This window comes from Tasmannia lanceolata, unplaced genomic scaffold (genome assembly GCF_043159265.1).
Source record: "Tasmannia lanceolata isolate RefF3 unplaced genomic scaffold, GAP_Taslan_0.1 ptg000008l, whole genome shotgun sequence".
Lineage (NCBI taxonomy): Eukaryota > Viridiplantae > Streptophyta > Magnoliopsida > Canellales > Winteraceae > Tasmannia > Tasmannia lanceolata.
The window spans coordinates 26,501,682-26,525,478 of record NW_027518685.1 but is presented as its reverse complement, the minus strand read 5'-3'; the positions used below and the strand labels follow the sequence as shown (position 1 = coordinate 26,525,478).

At 38.1% G+C, this 23,797-nt stretch overlaps 1 protein-coding gene across 5 annotated transcripts in view; it reads right to left on the bottom strand.

The window, feature by feature from the left end:
• Positions 1-23,797, bottom strand: part of LOC143885003 (uncharacterized) — a 137,604-nt gene that overhangs the window by 69,505 nt on the left and 44,302 nt on the right. For 4 of the 5 annotated variants that reach the window (XM_077388933.1, XM_077388935.1, XM_077388936.1 and 1 more), the window contains exons 14-34: positions 23,513-23,755; positions 19,362-19,577; positions 18,906-19,020; positions 18,665-18,762; positions 17,987-18,132; positions 17,789-17,897; positions 17,555-17,701; positions 15,690-15,737; positions 15,478-15,606; positions 15,003-15,347; positions 14,831-14,910; positions 14,606-14,711; positions 14,400-14,495; positions 14,110-14,262; positions 6,542-6,724; positions 6,226-6,308; positions 5,987-6,119; positions 5,616-5,693; positions 5,462-5,506; positions 2,711-2,788; positions 2,509-2,625 (exon numbers count right to left, since the gene is read on the bottom strand). In XM_077388933.1, coding sequence (XP_077245048.1) covers positions 2,509-2,625; positions 2,711-2,788; positions 5,462-5,506; positions 5,616-5,693; positions 5,987-6,119; positions 6,226-6,308; positions 6,542-6,724; positions 14,110-14,262; positions 14,400-14,495; positions 14,606-14,711; positions 14,831-14,910; positions 15,003-15,347; positions 15,478-15,606; positions 15,690-15,737; positions 17,555-17,701; positions 17,789-17,897; positions 17,987-18,132; positions 18,665-18,762; positions 18,906-19,020; positions 19,362-19,577; positions 23,513-23,755 — 2,748 coding nt within the window. The remainder of the gene's footprint in view (positions 1-2,508; positions 2,626-2,710; positions 2,789-5,461; positions 5,507-5,615; positions 5,694-5,986; positions 6,120-6,225; positions 6,309-6,541; positions 6,725-14,109; positions 14,263-14,399; positions 14,496-14,605; positions 14,712-14,830; positions 14,911-15,002; positions 15,348-15,477; positions 15,607-15,689; positions 15,738-17,554; positions 17,702-17,788; positions 17,898-17,986; positions 18,133-18,664; positions 18,763-18,905; positions 19,021-19,361; positions 19,578-23,512; positions 23,756-23,797) is intronic. The other variant, XM_077388934.1, reaches the window with a different exon arrangement.

Sequence of the window (23,797 nt, the reverse complement as noted above, 5' to 3'; positions counted from 1 at the left end):
AGATACACCCCTAATTTATTGTAACTTGTAAAACTTCAATTTAACTATTGAAATTACCCTACATAAAAAAGAAATTTTTTTTAAAAGGATTGAGCAATTTCCAGTCATGCAACATGTCTGTTTTTTTTTTTTTTTGAATGGCAACCTGTTTAGTCTCAGTTGGCATTCGCAAAGTGTAAAAGTGGCATGCCTTTAGTACAGAAATTGTTACGAATGGTAAATGATGCATTATCAATCAATCGGCTGGTAGTGGGGGTTTCTGGGGCACTGAATAAGTAGTAGAAGTTAACTATTTTTCACATGCATACATGATGTTTTAGCAGCTCAAAATTAATTTTGCTAATGTCTAACCAACTTTTTTTTATGGGTAACCAACTTTACATGAAAACATTAGGTTTAACGGCTATTTTGAATAGTGGGATATTGGTCACGGAGACAACCAATTCAATCTTAATTCAATTAGATATGAACTCAAGAGAAGGAGTTGGATTTGTATTTATTGTAATTTACACGCTGTATTTTGAATATGAACATGGGATGTCAGCAAGCTGTTATATATTAAATCATACTCAATAATATTAACCATGAATTGTGTTCGTTCTAGCTTTCAAAAAAAAAATATTAACCATGAAGAAAATTAACAAAAAAGTGGTTTAATACTAAGTTGTAGTACGCTGTATTTTGAATATGAACATGGGATGTCTTATATAGTAAATCATACTCAATAATATTAACCATGAAGAAAATTAACAAAAAAAATGCTTTAATACTAAGTTGTAGACCCAGAAAAGAGAAAGGTTTTCATAGAATGTTAAAAGATAATTCTATATGAAGGATTGCCACCCTCTCTACCTATGCGAATAAAAAGGTTAAGGATTGATATACGGCATACTGATAGGCAGAGGAGAGAAAAGGAGTTCTATTTGCCGAAAGAAATCAAATTCAAAGATTACGGTTTTGCGATTTGTTTGAATTAGAAGACGGGAAAGAATAACCTGCAATTCAAAGGTTTACAATAAAACCCATTAGAATCTCAATTGGAGGGGAAACTCTAACACGCAACTCAAAGTTTTACAAACAACCCATAAGAATTTTAATTGGAGGTGAAAGCCTAACAATAGAAAACTGTTTTCCAAAAAAGAATCATAGAAATTTCAACTAATCTCAAGTTGCCCTGCAAACAAAAAAATCCCAATTGAAGGGGAAACCCTAACCTGCAATTCAATGGTTTACAAAAAAAAAACCAATCAGAGAGTGAAAGACTTAGGGGCAAAAATCCAACCGGGGAGAAAATTACATACCTTGCGTCGTGTAAAGAAAGCACAGAGAGAGAGAGAGAGACCAGAAAGAAATTCCGGGTTTATTCAATGGTATAGGGTTTGAAGAGAGAGGAAGCCAGAAGGGATTTAGAAAGAGCTAGAAATAGGGCTTTGGAAAGAGGGCGCGTGGAGAGAGAAAGACCCAGTGTCGGTTTTGCCATAAAAGGATTGGAAAGAGAGACGTGGTCTAAACTCTAAACGTCAGGATTTACAAGGAAAAAAGGCAAAAAATATCTTGACAATAAATGGGTAGACGTGTAAATTTGACAGAATTTACTGAAAAAAATTCCTGGCTTTCTCTTCTGCTATATATATATATATATATAGATTTATCAGGAAAAAGACAAAATATCTTGACAATAAATGGGTAGACGTGTAAATTTGACAGAATTTACTGAAAAAAAGAAAAAAATTCCTGACTTTCTCTTCTGCTATATATATATATATATATATATATATATATATATATATATAGGGGAAACATTTTCTGTGCGATACCTCAGACAAGTTATCTGAGCAAGAGCTCAAAAAAACATATGGGCCCACATTGTTTTGATGATCCAAAGCATTCATTTGGATAGTCCAAAGATAGATAGAGTGTGCACAAAAAAATCTGCTCCACAGAATTATCCTGACCCTTCGATTTGTGGAGGTTAAAGTGGATGGGTATAAACCTTCACAAATCTGTCCATTTTTAACCTCCAAAAATTGAAGGGTTAGGATGATCCTATGGAGCTGATCTTTTGGGCACACCCTATCTACGTAAGGGCCTATCAAATGAATGCTTTGGATCATCCAAACGATGTGGGCCCACATGATTTTTTTGAGCTCTTGCTCATCCAAACAGTGTGTGTGTGTGTGTGTGTGTGTGTCTAACAACCTAAAAACAGACAAGAAGAACAATATAAGGGTACTTTAGTGGTTTAATCTTTTTACCATCAAAACTTGCTGTGTTGGGAGTTTCTTTAAATTACAAGAGCGAACTATTGAATGTATATGAATTAGAATTACTAATCATGGAGAAAGAAAATTTCAGAAACAGGATAACAATAAAACACCATATAAATGCAAACAACCTGCCACATTCATTTCAATAATATTACTATAAATTGGAAATTAAGGCTCAATGAAAATAATTCAGTAAAAACCAACCAATCCCTCTAATGTATGGACAGAATCAAAGACTTACCCAACTTGTTAATTCCTTGACAACAAGCTTGCAGACATCTCGAATAGCGACCAGAATTGCAAGATGAGAAGCAATGTGAAGACTGTTAGACGCATTCTCATATAAACTCTTAAAAACCTGTCCCAACATTTTCAGATATTACAAATTCGACACTAAATCAGATACTGAGATGGTCTATAAAACACAAGAAAGATAATAACACCTTCTGGACTATAGCCAGGGAAACCTCATCCCGGCTTACGCATCTGAGTATGATTTCAGGAACCTCAGCGATAACTCCCTGAAAACAGGCTCAACCCTTAGATAAAACCATTGAGATCAACAGTTGCAGATACAGTCATATGTCCCTCTAATCAATGTGTGCGTGTGTGTGTGACCATATATATATCTGTGTGAGTGTGTGTGAGCGGCCCCTCATATAAGCTTAAATGAGGTGACGGCTAGAAACACGGTGGGCCCACTTTTTTGGGGTGATCCAAACCATTCATTTTATAGGCCCTAGCATAGATAGGGTGTGCCCAAAAAATCAGCACCATAGGATCATCCCAACCCTTCAAACTGGGGAAGTGAAAATGGGTGGGTATAAATTTGCCCAATTTTTTCCATTTTTCACCTCCCCAGTTCTAAGGGTTGGGACGATCCTATGGAGCTGATTTTTTGGGCACACCCTATCTATGTCAAGGCCTATCAAATGAATGGTTTGGATCACTCCTAAAATGTGGGCCCACCGTGTTTCTAGCCGTCACCTCATATAAGGGGCCGCTCATACTCACTTTTCCCATATATATATATGAGGAAAAGGATTGTACGCTCGAGCGTACCAAGCTTATGGTACGCTCGAATGCCCAATCACATGGGGTTCCACTTTGTTAGGATGATCCAAAGCATTCATTTGAAAGGCCCTATCATAGATGGGGTGTGTACCAAAAATCAGCTCTATAGGATCATCCTAACACATCCATTTGTGGAGGTCAAAATGGACAGACACTGTGTGTCCACAAATCTGCCCATTTTTGCCCTCCAATTTTGGAGGGGTTAGGATGATTCAATGGAGCTGATTTTTGGTACACACCCTATCTATAATAGGACCTTGCAAATGAATGCTTTGGATCACCACAAAAAAAGTGGGACCCATGTGATTGGGCACTCGAGCGTACAATCCTTTTCCTCTATATATATATATATATATATATATATATATGAGAAAAATGATTGTGCGGTCGACCGCACCAAGCTTAGGTGCGGTCAAGGGCCCCAAACTCATGTGGGCCCACTTTGTTAGGATGATCCAAAGCATTCATTTGAAAGGCCCTTACATAGATGGGGTATGTACAAAAAATCAGCTCCATAGGATCATCCTAACCCATCCATTTGTGGAGGTCAAAATGGACAGACACCGTTTGCCACAAATCTGCCCATTTTTGCCCTCGACTTTTGGACGGGTTAGGATGATCCAATGGACCTGATTTTTTGTACACACCCTATTTATGATAGGGCCTTGCAAATGAATGGTTTTGATCAACACAAAAAATGTGGTACCCATGTGTTTGGGCCCTCAACCGCACCTAAGCTTAGGTGCGGTCGACCGCACAATCTTATTCCTCATATATATATATATATATATATAAAGAGAGAGAGAGAGAGAGAAAACGGTTCCTACACATATGTGTAGAGAGTTCTCTACACACTAGCTTAAAATACAGTGGGGGCCCACATTGTTTGGGTGATCCAAGCCATCCATTTTAAAGGCCCTCACATAGATAGGGTGTCTACAAAAAATCACATCCATAGGATCATCCCAACCCTACGATTTGTGGAGGTAAAATGGATGTCTTTAAACCTTCACAAATTAGTCTATTTTTTGCCTCCACAATTCGAATGGTTAGGATGATCCTATGGATCTGATTTTTTGTGGACACCCTATCTATGTGAGGGCCTTAAAAATGAATCGTTTGGATCACCCAAATAATGTGGCCCCCACTATATTTTAAGCTAGTGTGTAGATAACTTATCTACACATATGTGTAGGAACCGTTCTCTCATATATATATATATATATATATATAGAGGTATATATATATATAGAGGAAAGTGAAGCTACACCGCCGGCTTAAAATACAATGGGCCCACATTGTTTTGGTGATCCAAAGAATTCATTTGATTGGCCCTCACATAGATAGGGTGTCCACCAAAAATCAGCTCCATAGAATCATCCCAACCCTACGATTTGTGGAGGCAAAAATGAACGTGTAAAAACCTTCAAAAATTTGTCCATTTTTGCCTCCACAGTTTGAAGGGTTGGGATGATCCTATGGAGCTGATTTTTGGTGGACACCCTATCTATGTGAGGGCCAATCAAATGAATGGTTTGGATCACCAAAACAATGTGGGCCCATTGTATTTTAAGCCGGCGGTATAGCTAAGTTAGCTACACCGGCGGTGTAGCTTCACTTTCCTCATATATATATATATATATATATATATATATATATATATATATATATATATATATTTCGGGTTTGTATCGGGAAAAAATTAAAATTATGTAAAAATATATAAAAATATATAAAATTTAAGAAAAAATATAAAATGAAAATATCATAAAAATATCAGGATAATATCGTGATATTATCGCGATATTTTGTGATAAAAATGAAAATATCACTATATTTTTAAAATCTCGAGATTATTTCGTGTTTTTTGTCGTCTTATCACAATATCACAATAAAAACGTGATATTTTGAAAAAATCAGAGATATTTGTGACATAGATAGTCCAAATTATCTGTAGAAATAATGACTTTACTGTGAAGATGTACACGAGAAAATCACATACTAGAAAAGATATCCAAGGAGTTCCAGATTGATATGAAAATACACACAGCCATAGCCATACATTTTGGTTTTAGTCCGTCTTAATATACAAAAAAATGAGGGGGTAGAAGAAGTGCTACCTGAATTTCTGCATCTCTGCCATCTTTAGCGATAAAAGTTTCCAGCTGAAAAAGAAAAAACGTGAACTAAGACATCAAATTAAAAAGGTAGACTCCAACAACTACCTAATGCATCGATGGAGCTACCAAATATTATGTTCAGCACAATTGCTACCTTCTGTGCTAATATATGGTACTTATCCAATGTATCTGCTGTCGTCAATAGAGGTTCTGATATGCCACTTCCCAACTCCTTACACCAAACCAAATAAAACCACATCAGTAGGAATGGAATTAGGCAAGGTTTAAAATTTCGGTTTCACTTTCAGACATAGCCAAAACCGAAATTCTGGCCAAAATTCAGTAAAAACAAATTTCATTATTGTGCCGAAATTTCAGCTGAAATTACAGACATTTTGGGAAAAAATTAAAAATTACAATTTCCCGAAATTCCGGCCAAAATTTTGGGTATTTTGGCCGAAATTTAAAACCATAGAATTAGGTCATCAGTTAATATAAAGTTGCACAGATGACATTTTTCCTCACTTTCACGGCATTGGAGGGTTTCATCGAATGCTGCTCAGTGGCTGCAACAATTGAAGGAAATAAAGAGGCAGCACCATTGACATCTGTGCCATGCTGGATAATACCATCTGAGGCTCCAACATGCGTTGATGCACTGTATAATCAAGAAAAGGAGTAAAAGTGGATGAGTATTTGAAATCCTTATGTATTTTGTAAAGGTTGAAGGCAGCGACAATATTGAAAAGGCTAAGAAAGACCACCTAAGTAGCGCTGAAACAGGGTCCATCTCTTCAGCATTTGAACTCTGGCTTGACTGATTTTGCCATGGAAACCTAACAAAATCCTGACACAATGGCGATATAATAGAATAAAAGGGAAACGATTAGATGTCATTGAAACCAGCACTAGCAATCAAGGTTTTAAATTTCGATTTCGGTTTCGGTTTCGGTTTCGGCCAAAATCTTGTAAAAAAAATAAAATTTGCATTTTCCCGAAATTTCAGTTTCAGTTAATTTCGATTGCGGTCGAAATTTAAAACCTTGATAGCAATCACATGGAGAGCAGAAAATGTTCAACCTCATAAACTCGCTGTTGGGCAATAGACAAGCGACCAGGCTTGGGTCGAAGTGCCTCTGGTACACGCGAAAAAGGGCTTTGTGTGTAAGTACTAGCATCATAAAATGAAGAACTGACCCCGACTCTCTGCTTCCTTCTAAAAGAAACTGATGGAGCTATATCTCCATCAATATCTTGTGATACCTGCAATAATATGCAGAAAAAAAAACATAGAAAACCAAATTCAATTACAGAAAATCATTTTCAAAATAAACAAGATACAAGTAGTAAGATAAATGATGAATCATTAGACTCTGTGTGTGAATGGAACGGATTTCCTAGAATATTGAAGTTTTTAAAGATTTATGAAAACAATTAAATTTTCAAAGACTTAACTTGTTTTGTTGATTTCATAAAGACACTCTCGGAGTGAATGGTATGGTTCTCCGAGAATGATGCATATTTTTTCAACATTTATGAGGAATATAAAGTTCCAATATTCAGTCGAAATTTGGTTGCTTTCACAAAGAAGTAATAGATTTCGTACTAAACTGACAAAATTAATCTGACTCTATTGCCATGTGTACTCTTAAAAAATATGAAAATAACATCATTTAGGGTTTTTTCTTAATTATCTCAAAGACGATCGGATTAAAAACTAAATAACTTGGGCCTACAAGCAATTATGACTTAGTTTCAAGCGACAATTAAATAACTCCCGTATTTACAATTAGAACTTTTTAACTCTTCTAAGAGTTGCATATGAGAAAACAACAAGGGCCTGAGCCCTCTCTTAAACTTCACATCCTGGCACAAAATGATTCTTCACACTTTTTCCCACAGGCGACACAAAATTGAGGAGGCCTGTTTTATTTTACAAATTACGTAATTTAGATACGGACACATGCTCCAGTGACAAAAACATGGTAACATCGTAAAACTCAACAGGCTGGCAGTTATAAAATTATAAATAATAGTTCATATAAACATAACTATTTTGGGGTGTATATTTAATATTTAAAAAAAGTAAACATCTTTTCCAAATTGATGTGCCAACAAAAACAACCATCCAGCAATATTTTTACTGAAATCTAGTGCATCTGAATGTAAGAAACAAAATAACATATCCATATGGTAAAAAGAGTGGGGTTATAGTGTTCCATAAAGTCCGTACACAATATGGCATAATAGAATTTACAAATTATAATCAATTTTATATTTGTCAGATATATCAATTCTAAAAATCCAGCTGAACAACACAGATCTCAGCTTGCCTAAATTCGATTGGAAAATACAGAAGCATCCACGACATATGTTCTTGTAAGCGTGTGTCACAACCAAGCTTTTAAAATCCAACCTAATTTTCCATCCAATAGAAAAAAAAGATCACATTCACTCCATATTTTTTGCATTTAGACCTTTTCAACATTTTTTAGGTTTTCCATTCCTATTTGACCAGAAAGACGCCATGAAAAAAAAATCAAGTGATGGCCAAGTTTTTTATATTGCAATATATGACACATATCGCTACAAATGTGTGAAACCGGGGAAGGATATAACAAGATATTGCAAGAACAAAGTTATATCGCTACAAATGTGTGAGACAAGGGAAGGATATAACAAGATATTGCAAGAACCAGGTTCAATTAGCACCCAATGTTGCACAGGTCCTTCCTTCTAAACAGCACAGTATTCAGATCGGAAATGTGTCGGACTTTCACTCTATGGTTTCAGTGCAACACTCCGGATTTAAATTTTCAGTTTGTTTCCAAATTGTACATGGCATAAATTTACATTCATATACATTTCATAAAAAATGAACTTTTTTTATGACGGGAGCCTCAGACCCCGCAATAGTGGGAGCCTCGTGTACCAAGCCGCCCTTTATACATTTCATAAAAAACACAGATTCTAAAGATTTTAGGGGAGAACGTAACAGTATAATTACTTACCTATTATAGTTCCAATTTTATAATTAAATATACTGCTGGATGACTGGAGTTTGTCATTCTAAGGATGCAGAGGAAAGCATGAAAAGCTCCTAAAACCAGGAAAACCAAACCCATATTTATTATGTTTTTACACTTTTTAGCCATTTCATAATTTTCAATGTTTAATAGGGAAAGAAAGCTCCTACTCTTCAAGGAAGGAGTGAAACTCTTCTAGGTTTCATCCAAATTTGATAGGAGAAAAGATGCCGGGGGACTGGTTCTGCTCCCTTTGTAACTACTATAACTTTAGGTGGAAAAGCAAATGTCATTGTTGCCAGCATAAACAAAAGAAAGCACTCCCTCTCTCTCTGCTTCATTTATGTCCAGACCGGTTCCACATGTGAAGGGGGGAACTGCATATGGAAATCTAAGAAGGGAGTGGATAGGAGACAGGAAGCCTGGTCTTGCTCTTCTTGTGAATATGTGAACTTCAAATGGAGGGATAAGTGTCGTTGGTGTTGGCAAACTAAAAGACACCAAACTCTGGTGACCTATGTCAGTCCTCCATCCTCTCTGGATAAGGGTGGGTTGTGGCCTGATAGCAGGGATGTTCTACTTCATTTGGAAGGGGGGGTTTCCTCGCTATCTATTTCCGGAGGTGAGGTGGGTGTTCGAATGGATTCTTTAAAGTCATGTCTGATAGGGAAAAGGAGTGATATCAAAGGAACCCTAGAGGATATGTGGCTTTGGGCTCGGAAGCACTGGGAAATTCCATCGTTACACTTTCCCAATTCATTGGCTAAGAATGAGCTTCCATTGATATTTGAAACGGAAAGGCAAGCCAATAAGATCCTAACCAGGGGACCTGAAGCCTTGGGGGATCGTCTTTTGTCTCTTTCAGCATGGCATAAGGATTATACCCAGGGTGAGGAAGCTCTCTGGGTCAATTTTTATGGTATCTCCCTGCATGCCTGGGCCACTTCAACGGTGGAAGCCTTAGGGAGTTTGTTCGGTAAGGTCCTAGAGACAAAAATGGAAGGTAACCACCAACATTGTCTAAATTTTGTGTCGGCCAAAATCCTAACCTCCCATTGGCGTATATCAGGTTCTCCTGTTAATATTCGGATGCTTGATCGGTATTATCCTGTTGGATTTGAGATTCAAGAGATTCCACTGGAGTCATCGGTTAGTCTGGATCTCCCCTGTCTTGAGGGATGGCCAGTGGCCTTAAATTCTCCCTCTGAAACCGCTACTTTTTTTGGTAAGTCGTCGGGACCGTTAGCTTCTGGTTCTCCGGTGCTGGAGAAAAGCCTCCCGGCGAACCGTTGTCTCCACTGCCCAATTCAAATGTTGGCTCTGTCCAATCAATTAATGGTGCAATGCCCAAGACTGGACTTCAGTAGGTGCGTGGGGTCTGGGGAAAAAGGCCATGGGTCAGGAATACCTGACATCTGCTAGGTTTGGCATTAGGAAGTATGCCCTCCTTGCCCTTAAGCGAAAATTGAGGAAAATTGGACGGGTGGATAATCTCTTTCCCAAGTCTAGGGTAGCTTTGCCTTGGGATAAGCTACTGCAGCCCCGCCTAGCTCTTTATAGGTGGGGGGCCCTCCCCAATTTTTGCTAAAAATTGAGTCTTAAGCGATTCTAGTATTTTGTATAACTGGTTTTTGTCTTTTGGATGGTGGGATATGTTACGCAATATCTATGGTAGCCTTTCTCAACCCATAGTGCGTGTGGCACACTTATCGAGAAAATAAGGACTTTTTGTTAAAGGAGCTTTCTGTTTGATAGGGGAAAGGTTTAAAGGTGAAACGCTTGGGTTCCTTCGGTCTCTTGACTATAAATTTGTGTAGGCATAAATGAGCGAGAAGCAGGATTCTCATTCTTGCCCCGGGGTCCAAGCAGGAAGTTATTCATGGAGATCCTGGTTTTGGAAAGAATCCTTCACAGGATGCGAACGATGGTTTATGAAGAAGAGCGGGCGTTCATCAATGATCCAACCAGTAAAGAGATCTCAGGGGATGTACTTAGGAAATTCTGAGACATTTTTAAGCAAGATGCTAAAGATTGCCCTTTCTCCTTCTACAGTGTTTGTGGTTTTGTCCCAGTGGAAGAATCTCACTCGCCTTTGTTCAATCACCCTTTCTTCAAACTGCTCGTGAGTGAGGAAAGAGCTAAGAGGAAACGTACTAAGGAGCTCAGTAGGGAGGTGGCTATTAGACACATAGAAGAAAAGATCTTCATCCGCAAAAGTCTTGGTTTCTTGGAGAGAAACCTGGATGCCGCCTTCATGGGTCTGCCGGTTTTCCACCTCCAACAAACTCTGGAGGAACTGGAAAAGTGCACTTCCTAGTTGTGCAGCCCTGTCTTGGAACAGCCCTGCGTCACTGTGGTTTCTAGGCGTCCCCTGTGGACATAAGGAGGGAAGAAAGAGATTTGTACTTGTTCTTGTTATGGTTTCACATTTTCCTTTTTGGGCCTAGGTATACTTGGCCCTTTTACCATATGATATTTTGTAATACATGCCGGGACCTCTGGTCCCCAGTGTTATTTCAATATCAATAAAATTTGTCATCTTTCAAAAAAAATTCTAAGGATGCAGAGGTACAGGCTCTGCTCAGAGGGATCAGACTTGTGAACCAGGAATCTCTTGATTCGTATATTGCTGAAGAGGATTCTCTTAATGTGATCTCTCTTAATGTGATCAGGTGGATTAAAGATGGTGTTCCATACGCTTGGAGATTTGCCGATGTTCACGAAATTGTGAACATGGTCGAAGTGCACGACAAGACTTTTCACCGTGTGTATCGATGAGCCAATAGTGAGGCGGATCATTTCGCCCAGCCCGGGGTTGAGAAAGAGACTTTACATCTTTTTTATTATTTGCCTCCTTGATGTTTTTTGGGGTTGTTCTTTTTCCTATTCTGATCCAGTGATCCTTTTTTCCGAGGTGCAAGACAAGACTTCACCATGTGTATCAATCGGCCAAAAGAGAGGCGGATCATTTCACCCAGCCCGGGGTTGAGAAGAGACTGTACATCTTTTTTATTATTTGCCTCTTGATTTTTTTTCGGGTAGCTAGTTTATTATTTGCCTCCTTAATGTTTTTTGGGTTTGTTCTATTTCCTATTCTGTTCCTTTTTCCTTTTATTCATGTTGCCTCGGTATATAGTTCGCCATCTCTGTCAAGGAGGCTTTCTCATTTTAATAAATACTTCACCATTCAAATATATATATATATATGAGAAAACGGTTCCTACACATATGTGTAGAGAGTTCTCTACACACTAGCTTAAAATACAGTGGGGGCCCACATTGTTTGGGTGATCCAAGCCATCCATTTTAAAGGCCCTCACATAGATAGGGTGTCTACAAAAAATCAGATCCATAGGATCATCTTAACCCTACGATTTGTGGAGGTAAAATGGATGTCTTTAAACCTTCACAAATTAGTCCATTTTTTGCCTCCACAGGTCAAATGGTTAGGATGATCCTTTGGATCTGATTTTTTGTGGACACCCTATCTATGTGAGGGCCTTAAAAATGAATGGTTTGGATCACCCAAATAATGTGGCCCTCACTGTATTTTAAGCTAGTGTGTAGATAACTTATCTACACATATGTGTAGGAACCGTTTTCTCTATATATATATATAAAGAGAACAGTTTCTACACACAAGTGTAGATAAGTTATCTACACACTAGCTTAAAATACAGTGGAGGCCCACATTGTTTGGGTGATCTAAACCATTCATTTGAATGGCCCTCACATAGGTAGGGTGTCCACAAAAATCAGCTCCATAGGATCATCCTAACCCTTCGAACCGTGGAGGCAAAAAATGGACAGATTTGTGAAGGTTTATACACGTCCATTTTACCTCCACAAATCGTAGGGTTGGGATGATCCTATGGAGCTGATTTTTTATGGACACCCTATTTATGTGAGGGCCAATCAAATGAATGGTTTGGATCACCCAAACAATATGCCCTCCACCATATTTTAAGCTAGTTTGTAGATAACTTATCTACACTTGTGTGTAGAAACCGTTTTCTATATATATATTGTTGAGTCTACAATTACAAATTTTCTGGGCTTCGTGGGTTCAACACACTATACAATATATGTGCCTGTGAGAAGGTTGCACCCAACACACCCATGTGTCCATATATAAGTAGTATTATTGTGTGAAAAACAAACTTAGAATAGTCAGGGAAATCAAGAATTCAGAATGGCATTACTAAAACCCAAACCAGATCATAGAACAGCAATTAGCTGTTCCTACTAGCAGCTGTATAACTATAAAAGCGGTATCACTACATAAATAAAAGCTGAGCATGACAAAGAAGCAACAAGCATGCCAGATCTTCATCGAAAGGCCATCACAAGTAACATAAAGCTTCCAGATTTCAAGTAGCAACCATATAGATGCCAGCAAACCAAAAAAATGTGACAATCCTTAGATGGACTAAAAATACATTTATCCATTACTATAAGCTCTGTGACATGCATCTGAAATATATCACTTGACGAATCTGACACTTGAAAACAAATACACACTAATTGATATAAATAGAAGGAAAAAGAGTTGCAAACTAGGAAGCACGGGTACTCTCCCCGGGCTCCCGCACCCGACACGTATGGGGTGCGGGTACGTCCGGGTACGCCCCGAGTACGTCTGGGGTACGTACCCCATTTGTTTTAAAAAAAAAAAAAAAACTGGTTTTGGTAGTTGTGTGCGTGTCGGGTGCGCACCACGCGTACCCGACACGTCCTGCTTCTTCCTGCTGCTTCTCTTTCCTCTCCTGTACTTCTCTCTACTTTCCTGTACTCGGTATTTACATGTTAAGTGTAAACCATTTAAGTAAATGTCTTTACTATTTTACTTAAGTAGATTGTCAATTTACTTAAGATTTACATGTAAATAACAGAATACCCCCCTTTTGGATTTATTAAAAATAGTTTCAACACCCAAATCTAAAAGGAAAAAAAGTCAACTCTCCAGTTCTAGTACAAAATTCAAAGAAAAAGGCTCGGGTCAAAATTTTAACTTTCTTAACTTCCAAACGGTGGGGTATTTTTCAAATTTTAAAAATTCATAAAATCTATTTTGTCCAAACATTATTAAATCCCAAAAGTCCAGTAAAAAAAATCTCATAATTTGGTCTCTAAAAATTATTCATCTTGTCAGGCACTGGTCAACACACTGGTGACAGACTTTTTTTTCTAATGAATGATGTATTGATGCCTCATGTTATGAAATATGGAACTTAATCACTTATGAAATGAAGAGTAATATTAGAATTTTCCATTTTGGTGATGTTATTGTTATTTGATTGCTCTACAATTTTATTTTATTTTAATTTTTATAAATATATAATAAAATATTAAAATATATTATTATATTCGGCGTACCCGAACGTACCCGCACCCGATTTTTTTGGCAAATCACGTACCCACGTACCCGTGTCGTGTCGTACCCGCACCCCGTACCCGTACCCGTACCCGTGCTTCATAGGTTGCAAATGACACAAATGTTAAAAAAATGCTAGATGGACCTTGAAAAAAAGGAAATAGATATAACATAATAGCATCAGCAAAAGATTACTGCGCAACAGCATAAAAACCTGCTTGAATGATGAAAGGAAAAAGTACACCTACCTTCTCAATTGCAGCTTGTTTAATCAATGCACAACCCAGATCAAGATGATCATTAGTAACTTGCTTCACAGCTTCTTCAAAAAGTTCTTTAGAATCACATAACCCTTGAAGCAAACTGTGCAAGTGACTTCTCATGGCAACACGAAGAGGTTCCTGGCAAAAACCATAATTATCCAATTATGTCCAAATAGCAGAGACCAGTAATTATACACAAGAAACTCTGGAACTATAACATTTCGAGCAAACGTTTATTTTGCTGGAACTATAACAAAGGGATGAAAAGAAGAAACCTTGCAGGTCACACGAGCTAAACTTCCAGCTAGACTTGCCATCATTAAGTGTGCAGCATTATATATGCGGTTTTCATCTGACTCCATAGCATAGTCCTACCATTCCAATTGGCAAATTAAGAAGGATTAGCGTCCAAAACAGAAACGATCAGACAAATAAAGGGGGAGATATGTAACAAAAGAAACAAGTTTAATAAGTAACTAACCTTTAGTACAAGTTCCCTCGTTGTATGGCATGCTATAGTGGCACTGCGTTTAACAATAAGAGATAATATCTCCTTGATGGCCCCCTCCACGGCCATAGGAACAATTCTGTCATAAGTAACTGAGTGTTAAGATCTATCAATTAAGCCTACCAGGGCTAAAAGAGATGACGAAATAGCTGACTCAGTTAAAAATACATGATAGTCAAGCCAAAAAAAATTCCAAACCTCTGAAATTGCAACTGCATGCGCAAGGCATTAAATTGATCAACGACATGAGTTCCAATATTAGGGGCTTGTGTCGGAAGCTGCGGACAACACAACCATTATATGTTCACCAAAACATGCAAATCAATCTAATTACAATAAACCAATGACTAAGTATGGTATCCAACAAAACCTGTGGTGACTGAGATGGAGTAACTTGTGAGAGTCCCTGGCCAGAAGAGAGTCGTTCAGACAAGTTCAGGGTTCCCATCTTGTCATCCTCCCCGAATGTATGGACCTGGGTCAATACGTTCGAATGGCCACAGGGGTGAGATGGTTTGGCGACCTCAGGTTGCAGCTGAACTTGACTTAATGCAGACATAATTCCTGAATTAGCTTCGGTAATCGTTTGTGGATGGGATATACTATTCTCTTTATTGGAAAAATCAGGATTTCCTTCAATTTCCCTAACCCGGTCTTTGAGAAGTGAAGTTTGTTCTACATCTTTCATATCGACGCCAAGGTTCTTAAACAGAACCTAAAATGCCACAGAAGAATAAATGATAAAATGAATGAAAAAAGTAGCACTATTCATAGTTAATCAGCAAGCTCAAAATAGGGAAAGAACGATAAATAGAAATCAGAAAGAATAAAGAACTTCCGAACACCTCAATGTCGAATTTTAGGTTCATTTTAAGGTTTGGCAGCGCGTAAATCTCAGCAAGTAAACCAAGGATGGCCATAGTCCAGGGATTGGGAGCCCGATAAGCTAGACTGCCTTGGCATGGTTCTAAAACCTGCAGCAAATACCGGCAAATGAAAAAATGGAAGAAAAATAACTTCAGAGAGCAAAGAGATGATATATTCAAGATCAATACACCTTTGAGGTAAATGGAATTACTGCAATCATCAATCCCTTTTCGTATGCCTGGGCACATAAAACTAAGAGCATTAGTAGTGGGAACACAATTAGAAGATTAATCGTTTAAAAAAACACAATAAGAAGATTTACCAATCAACACTTCCTAGAAAAGGAATTCAAAGATCTCTACAACAATCATGTCCGATGTGAAAAATATTAGTCGCAGATTTCTATTAGAACTACAGAAACACCAATCATTTCTATTTTCTTGAAATATTTACATTTTTATTATAAATTGGGGTATTTTTGTGATCATTTAACTAGCGAGAGCATTTTTGTTGTCAGGGAGAGGAGGAGATAGGTTAGATAACAAATCACACCCATTTCCCATAAAAAAATGTATTTTCTCCCTACACCAGATGAGGCTGACCTTGATTAGCAACAACTAACTCATCTGATAGAGAATCATTTATTATGTCCTTTCTTTAAAATTTGTATGATTATTGATAGGGTCGAATAATATTTTATCTGAAAAAAAAAAAAAATAGAAGTCGGTTCTTTCCGAGTGTTGATACTTGATAGGTGGACGAGTATAGGAGTTTTCCCTTGGATTTCTTAGACAACCAGCCATAGAAAAACATCACAGTTGGTTTGGCAATTTTCTATGACAAGATGGAATAACAATGGCGATTTTTTTGGAGGAAAAATGATAATATTTTTGGACTTGAAATTTGATTTTTGGGAAGTAATTCGTACCAGCACATTGGTTTTGAGATATTTGCAGGCAGTTAGACACAAACACAGCAATGTTTTTGTCATTATTAACAGGACGGCAAAAGAGATGGTGTTTAACAATTACAAGACCAATACCGATATGTGTGTGCAGGGGGGGGGGGGGGGGGGGGGGGGGCCTTCCAACCGAAAGGTTTGCATCACCCCAAAAATGTGGGCCCACATGAATTTTTTGCACTCGAGCGCAGGAACACGTGCGTGAGAGAAGGGTTGCTGCTAATGTTAGCAGCTAAGAAAGATGCTAACGAGTGCATAAAACAAGGTTGGGCCGACATGTTTTGGGTGATCCTAAGCATTCATCTCAAACGCCCCATCATGGATGGGGTGTGTACCAAAAATCAGCTCCATTGGATCATCTTAGGGTGTCCATTTGTGCGTGGGAAATGGACGGATACTGTTTGTCCACAAATCGGATCATTTTTTCACCCCACAAATGGAAGGGTTAGGATGATCCAATGGAGCTGATTTTTCGTACACACCCCATCCATGATGAGGCCTTTGAGATGAATGCTTAGGATCACCCAAAACATATGGGCCCGACCTTATTTTATGCACTCGTTAGCAGCTATCTTAGCTGCTAAACCCTTCTCTCTCTCTCTCTCTCTCTCTCTCTCTCTCTCTCTCTCTCTCTCTCTCTCTCTCTCTCTCTCTCTCTCTCTCTCTCTCTCTCTCTCTCTCTCTCTCTCTCTTTATATATATATATATATATATATATATATATATATATATATATATATATATATATGAGAATAGTGTTTCTGAGCTCAGATTGATTATCTGAGCTCGAGCGTCAAAAACTCATGTGGGCCCATGTTTTTGGGGGATCCAAAGCATTCATTTAAAAGGCCCTATCATGGATAGGGTGTGTACCAAAAATCAGATCTCTAAGTGCAACACGGCCCAGTCAATGTAAAGCCACATTGGTTATATAGAAAACAGTTGAACCACCAAATACTATTAACGATCAGCCGAGTAGATCGTCCACACCCAAAATTTGAAACGAGCTTGAAGGCCAAGCTGAATCACTACACAAAGTTACAAGACAATCAATGGGTTTGTATACATTGCACCAGATGCAACACAGAAAATACCTCGATTATTAATACTTTAGGATCAATTTCACGGGCCAGTAATACTTGATTCCTGCCAATTGTGAATTTTCCAAGCCAACTTCCCAGATTTTTCAGCAAGGATCGCTCTTCCGAACTTGATTTTATGAGATCTGACCGTAAAAGAGCCTGAAACAATAAATAAAAGCTAAAAATAATTCGTTGATAAATATAACAATTTCCAGGGGGAAGTAGAGGCAAATTGAGTGAGGGCACCTTGCAATTTTCATAACTAGCTTTCACAATTTCCTTATTCAAAACTTTTGAATTGATCTTATCAATGAACTTCAAGTACAAGTCATGGAAATTTGGCTCAATGCTTGCTCTGAAAAAAAGGTCTCCATGAGTGAGACAGGACAGCCAAAACCTTAAAAATAAAAGAACTGTGTAACCCATTGTTTAACATTTTCTCACCTTTTCATAACCATATACTGAGCAAACCATGGAAAGTACTGCTCTTTCAGGACTTCAGTGAATTCTTTTGCTTTGGCATCTATATTTGTAGCTGAAATATTATTAATCATAAATAATATCTTGTCCTGAATCTCTGATCCGGGAGCCTGCATATAAGAAGTGAAAATATAAATTTCCCAACATCTGATGGATATATGATAGGGGTGCAACTAGGGTCGGGCTCAACCCGAACCCAACGGGTTCAACCCAATTTTGGCTCGGGTCGGTTGGCATTTCCTCGGGTTGAGTTGGGTTACGATTGGGAAAAGCCAACCCGATTTAATTTTGGGTTGGGTTAGGGTCGAGGCCTTGGAAGACCAAACTGACCCGAACTCGACCTCCGTCCTCTAATTTTATCTTGATTTTCATTGGGTTACTGTATTTTCTGATTGGATCTAGGTGAACCCGAACCCAACATGACTCAACCCAACCCTATTTTGGGTTAGATGGGTTGAATTAGGGTTGACAATCCTCAACCCGAGGCTCGGATTGGGTTTGGTTAGGGTTGAGAGAATGCTATCTCGGGTAGGATTAGGGTTGGCCTCAACACGATCCAACCCAACCCGAGCTGCACTCCTAATATAAGACACAATATAAGCAGGGTGAGCAAAAAATGCAAGAAAAAATTGCATTGGATACCTCTATAGGAGTATCCCTTCTCTCAGCAGCTGCAACTAGGGTTTCAATATTCAACGCAGAACCAAAACCTGTGCTATATGAGTGCTGTCTAAGCATACCTACAACAAGCAAAGGTCAAGACAAAATAAGGAGCATGATGCAAATTCAGGACTACTCTGTTTGGAACAAACCAGGAGAAACTAGTGATATTATTCACCACATAAAGGCAAAAGGTTAATCAACAGAAATTGTGGCAGATTACCGGCAGATGTCATTCCTTGAGAAGGACGTAGAAAACCAGGAGAGGGAGACACAGTAGTTGGCCTGCTAGCAGGATGCTGAAGTGGCATAAGTTGCACGACCTGTGAAGCAGATGCCTACACCGACAAGGGTATGACCAAGAAGAATTAAGATGGGATCTACCGCAGATATAAACAATACAGCCAACTTTACATGTCACCAGCCAAAATTTTGGACAGGGGCCGAAACCGAAATTTTGCAAAATCTGAAATTTCGAGGAATTGGATTTTTGTTTTTTAAAATATAGTATTAATCCGAAATTTCGGCCAAAATTTCGTAACTAATAAAATAATATTTTTTTCTATTACCGGGTTTTGGCTGAAATTTCAGGATTTTGGCCGACATTTCAGTTTCGACCAAGTCCGAAACCGAAATTTAAATCCATGCATGTCAATTGCTATTTTATTTGTTCATGCACCTTCTGACTGCTGATTAAATCAGTGTGTGTGGGACCCACAGAAAGTTGACCAGTAGAAGATAGAAGTGGCTTCATGTAGCTAACAGAAGTAGCAGAGGCTTTATGCCTGTCGTCTATAAAACCCTGATGCCTTTGTTGCACCTGGAGTGGAGAAGAAAGCAAATGCCCAGACTGGACGGCATCAGAACCCATTAACTGCCATGAGGATTCAGATGCCTGGAACAAACCCAACGAGTAAATTATACATCAAAATGGACTCCACAAAAAATGGACTTAATATCATAATGAAACGTGCACCAACTAAATATATCGACCAAAAATTTATCAGTAACAAATCTTAAATAAGGCAAAACAGACAGACATTGTTGATCTAATAATAAAGCATCTTCATCAAATTCATATGGAAGATAGGAATTAAAAGAAAGAAGAAATAAAGAGAGGAGAAGAATAAGAAAGGTAACAAAAGAGAGGAGAGAATTTGTAGAGGTTGAGCTCCAACCCCACAACAGCATGCTTTATATGGATATAAAGCTCAACTAATTACATAACTTGCCATTTAGGGTCACTAAAGAGAGGCCTCATCCTCATAATGTAAAGTAAATGTAAAGTTAAGGAATTATACTGAAACAATGATGTAAATCTCACTAAACTATATGAACTCTTAAGATTCCCCCCTCAAGCTCGAATGCATATGCCATCCATGCCTGGCTTGGAATAAGTACTCCCAAACTAATGGCAAGCAAGTCCCCTTGTGTATCCAACAAAGGTACAGCATCCCGTTCTCAAATGTCCATCAAGAGGTGACATTGTCCAATCTAAATTTGAAAATCTTCCCACCCTTGAGTGGTTGTTTTCTTTAAAAAATCTTAAAATCATCTACCTAATGCACCCTTCAAATACAACAAAATATGTTGAACTGCATCCCAATTATCAACAGTATGATTATGCATAAACTGACTTGCAAAACTTACAGGAAAAGGAATGCATGAAGTGTAACTGTAATGTAAATGAGCCATCTAACAAGGCGACAATATCTACAAGGTTCCTCAAATGAACTCTCTTATCTTTTAATAATTTTACACTGGGATATATATAAGAGTAACGAAAGGTTTTTCCCCTAACATACATATCTGGCAAAACATAAGTAGCATAAATCTTGGCAATAAATTGATGCGTAGCATCGACTGTGCGATTCCCCAATGCCAGGGAAGTGCAACTCTTGATATCTCTTGAGCTAGTAGGCTTTAATTTTGTACTTGGAATTGCTTTGCTCTAGCTTTTTCCACACCTGCTTACGGATCACCATAATGTGGAGATCGTACAAGTGACTGAGAAACTATGTCCCTATTTGAGGTGATCATAAGGACACGCCATGTATCTTTACCATCAGAAGTTTTTCTTTTCCATCATCGCCTTACCCATGTTGTTCTTTCTTAAACGAACATTAAATAGCATTTACACCATCCATATGTATGGGTATTTCGGTATCCATCATGGGCAAACCTACAATTGAGACACCTCTAAAAATCCCTACCTGTCAAAAATTGTGAATTTCCTCTCACTTAGCATTAGGATTGGGTCATCGCACTTCCTCGCAGTTACTTTCACTTGCTCGGTTATCTTGCTGCCCAGGATTGGAATTTCTCGATGTGTTGATCACGTTCGCATTCCATCATGTTGTTGCCCTCCTTCGTTACCTTTCTACCTTAATTCCTACGTTATAGCATCATAAAACAACATTACCCTCCTGTGTTGCCTTTCTACCTTAATTCCTACGTTATAGCATCAGCCAACAAGCAATATGTTTGGAGAGTAACCATGTCTTATATGGCAAAGATTGTTAGTTCACACAATGTGCCACGATCTGTTCTACCCTCTATGTCATGCAACTTCAAACAATGAGAAGGTTAAACTCTTTCCGGTAGTTATCTACACTCTGATCTTCTTGCATCATAATTTGCATGTTCAAACTTCAGATACAAGTGCCATAAATAATTTTCCAGTAGACTTTCTCGCATAATTTCTTCATCTTCTTCCATGAAGCATTTATGGCCATAATTTTCCTCACATTATCATGAGCGGTTCCCACCATGCCGAAGCACTTTTCCTCAATTTCATTGCCATAATTTTTTTCGATTTCTATGATCCATCACATCTTTATAGTTGAACACTTGTTCCACAGTCTTCAACCAATCAATATCGGCATAATTTTTTCAGATTTGTATGATCCATCACATCTTTAAAATTGAACACTTGTTCCACCATCTTCAACCAATCAATATAATCTTCAGGTTACCGTCTCCACAGGAAATCAGGGATATCAACCTTGATATCGAAATCTTTAGGGCCTCATTTCCACAAATTGGGTAAATCTCTTCTCTCTCTCTCTCTCTCTCTCTCTCTCTCTCTCTCTCTCTCTCTCTCTCTCTCTACTCAAAATACGAAGCACCGTAAAAGAAAGGGTTAAACTTAAAACCATGATCTTTCGATGCATATTTTTTCATCAGTCTCACCTCCTGGGAGGATTAGTTGCTCAATTTTCCTTCTAAATGTCTCTATATCTTCATGTCTCGCACCTTGGGAGGCTTTTGATGACCCCCTCTACACTGGGCTCTTGCACCCAAATGAAATTCATTGTAACAAAATATAAGGCTAACATAGGCTCCTATACCAGTTGATGCAGTACTGGGGAAGGTTTTACACACTAAAATCAGTCCAAGATGACTATTGGAACAAATTCAAACATCCCAAGGCATAAAAATCTAATCATAGAACTAAATCAACTAATAACACATGAAACAATCCCAAAACAAACCAAAGGACAAAGGACCTTGGCGGCCTTGTTGGAAAAAGGTGTTGCCTTGACCTTTAGACTGCAGCTTTGAGGATTGGTATCCCGAGAAATCTCTTCACAACAAACCAAAGGATATCTAGGGTAGAAACTATGAGATTAAGCAAGAAATAATTTCATCAATAGCAATAAATAATCCCTAAACAAAAGAAAAGAGAAGAAGAATAAGATATCACTTACTAGAAGGGAAAAAATTGAAATCAGCACTAAGATCCACCCAAGTTGAAGCCAAAAGAGTGAAAATTTTCTATTTTCATAAACCAACATAACCCAAATGCCTTCAATTTTGTGAGATTTGACTCCCCACTTAATCCTCACATAATGAAGCATGAAAATACCGATATAGCCCTCATTTAAATCCCTACTCTAACATAAACTCATGACATATAAGGTCAAACTACCATAACTTTTAATATTAAAGAAAAATACCAACTAAAAACCAAAACAAAAAGGCCTCCCCAAGTTCCCTAAGGGTCAAGTGGGCCCTTTGTTTGGTCATGGTCCCCATGCATGCCAATCTTTGTAAAGCCATGGCTCAGGCATGCATCAGAGTTACATTGTCTCGACGTTTTCCCCAGTTTAAAAGGATGGACTTTGCTTGTTTGCAAATGTGTGAAAAAAAAAAAAAAGATGCACCAAATATAGTGCTGGCTGGTTGGCATGCAAATGCACGGCATCACATTAGCACAAATGAATAAGTAATCATCAGAGTTGCAAGGAGAAACCTTACAATCAAACCTTAAAATAAAAGCGTAACATAAATGATATTGATAGATTGGCCAAACGAAATAATAAAAGGGATACAGCAAACAAAATGAGAGTAAGACAGAAGCCATGACAAGAGAATGGAGACCGCAGAATTAAAGAACCATGGAGACAAGAAATTATTAAAATAAAATTACATTCACAAACAGAGACAACATAAAAGCTTTCTATGCCCAATAAGAAAGAAAACAGGAAACAATTTTGAAGCTGCATGACAAAGATGAACGGTGAAAACTTCTTTGACCTGTTCCATCAGGTACTCAAATCTAAAGGAAACTATTGCTGGCATATTTTATGTTAGAATATGGCGTGGTGGAATGGGACATAACACACAAAAATTGCAAAAAACAAATCGCAAATTTTAGTCAGAGACAAGGGATTAAGGGAACATTTATGTACACGGCAGAAACATGCCTTTACCATCAGCAAGATTAAGAGATAAAGAGAGGGGGGAACTAATGCCCTCCATTCATGTTTGATGGCCCCATGAATTTTTTTTAAAGGATCCAACATTGGCAAAGAACTCTAATCATACCTCCATGTTTTCCAAGGTAGCCTGAGGAGTAGAAACTCGGTGCTGATCGTTAGGGGCACTACCACCCCCATTTGATTCTGACTGGCCTGAGGAAATGCGTACAAGAGCTCGCTCAATGAAAGCAACTAGGTCAGCATGGGTGCCACGTAAATGTGATATTTGTAAAATATGATTACAATACTGTGGCCACTCTACCAATCGGTCCACAAACTGCTCCAAAGACTTGGCCCCAAACACGAACATCTGGAAAAAAGAGTCCCTCAATAATGTCTAGTGATAAAATTT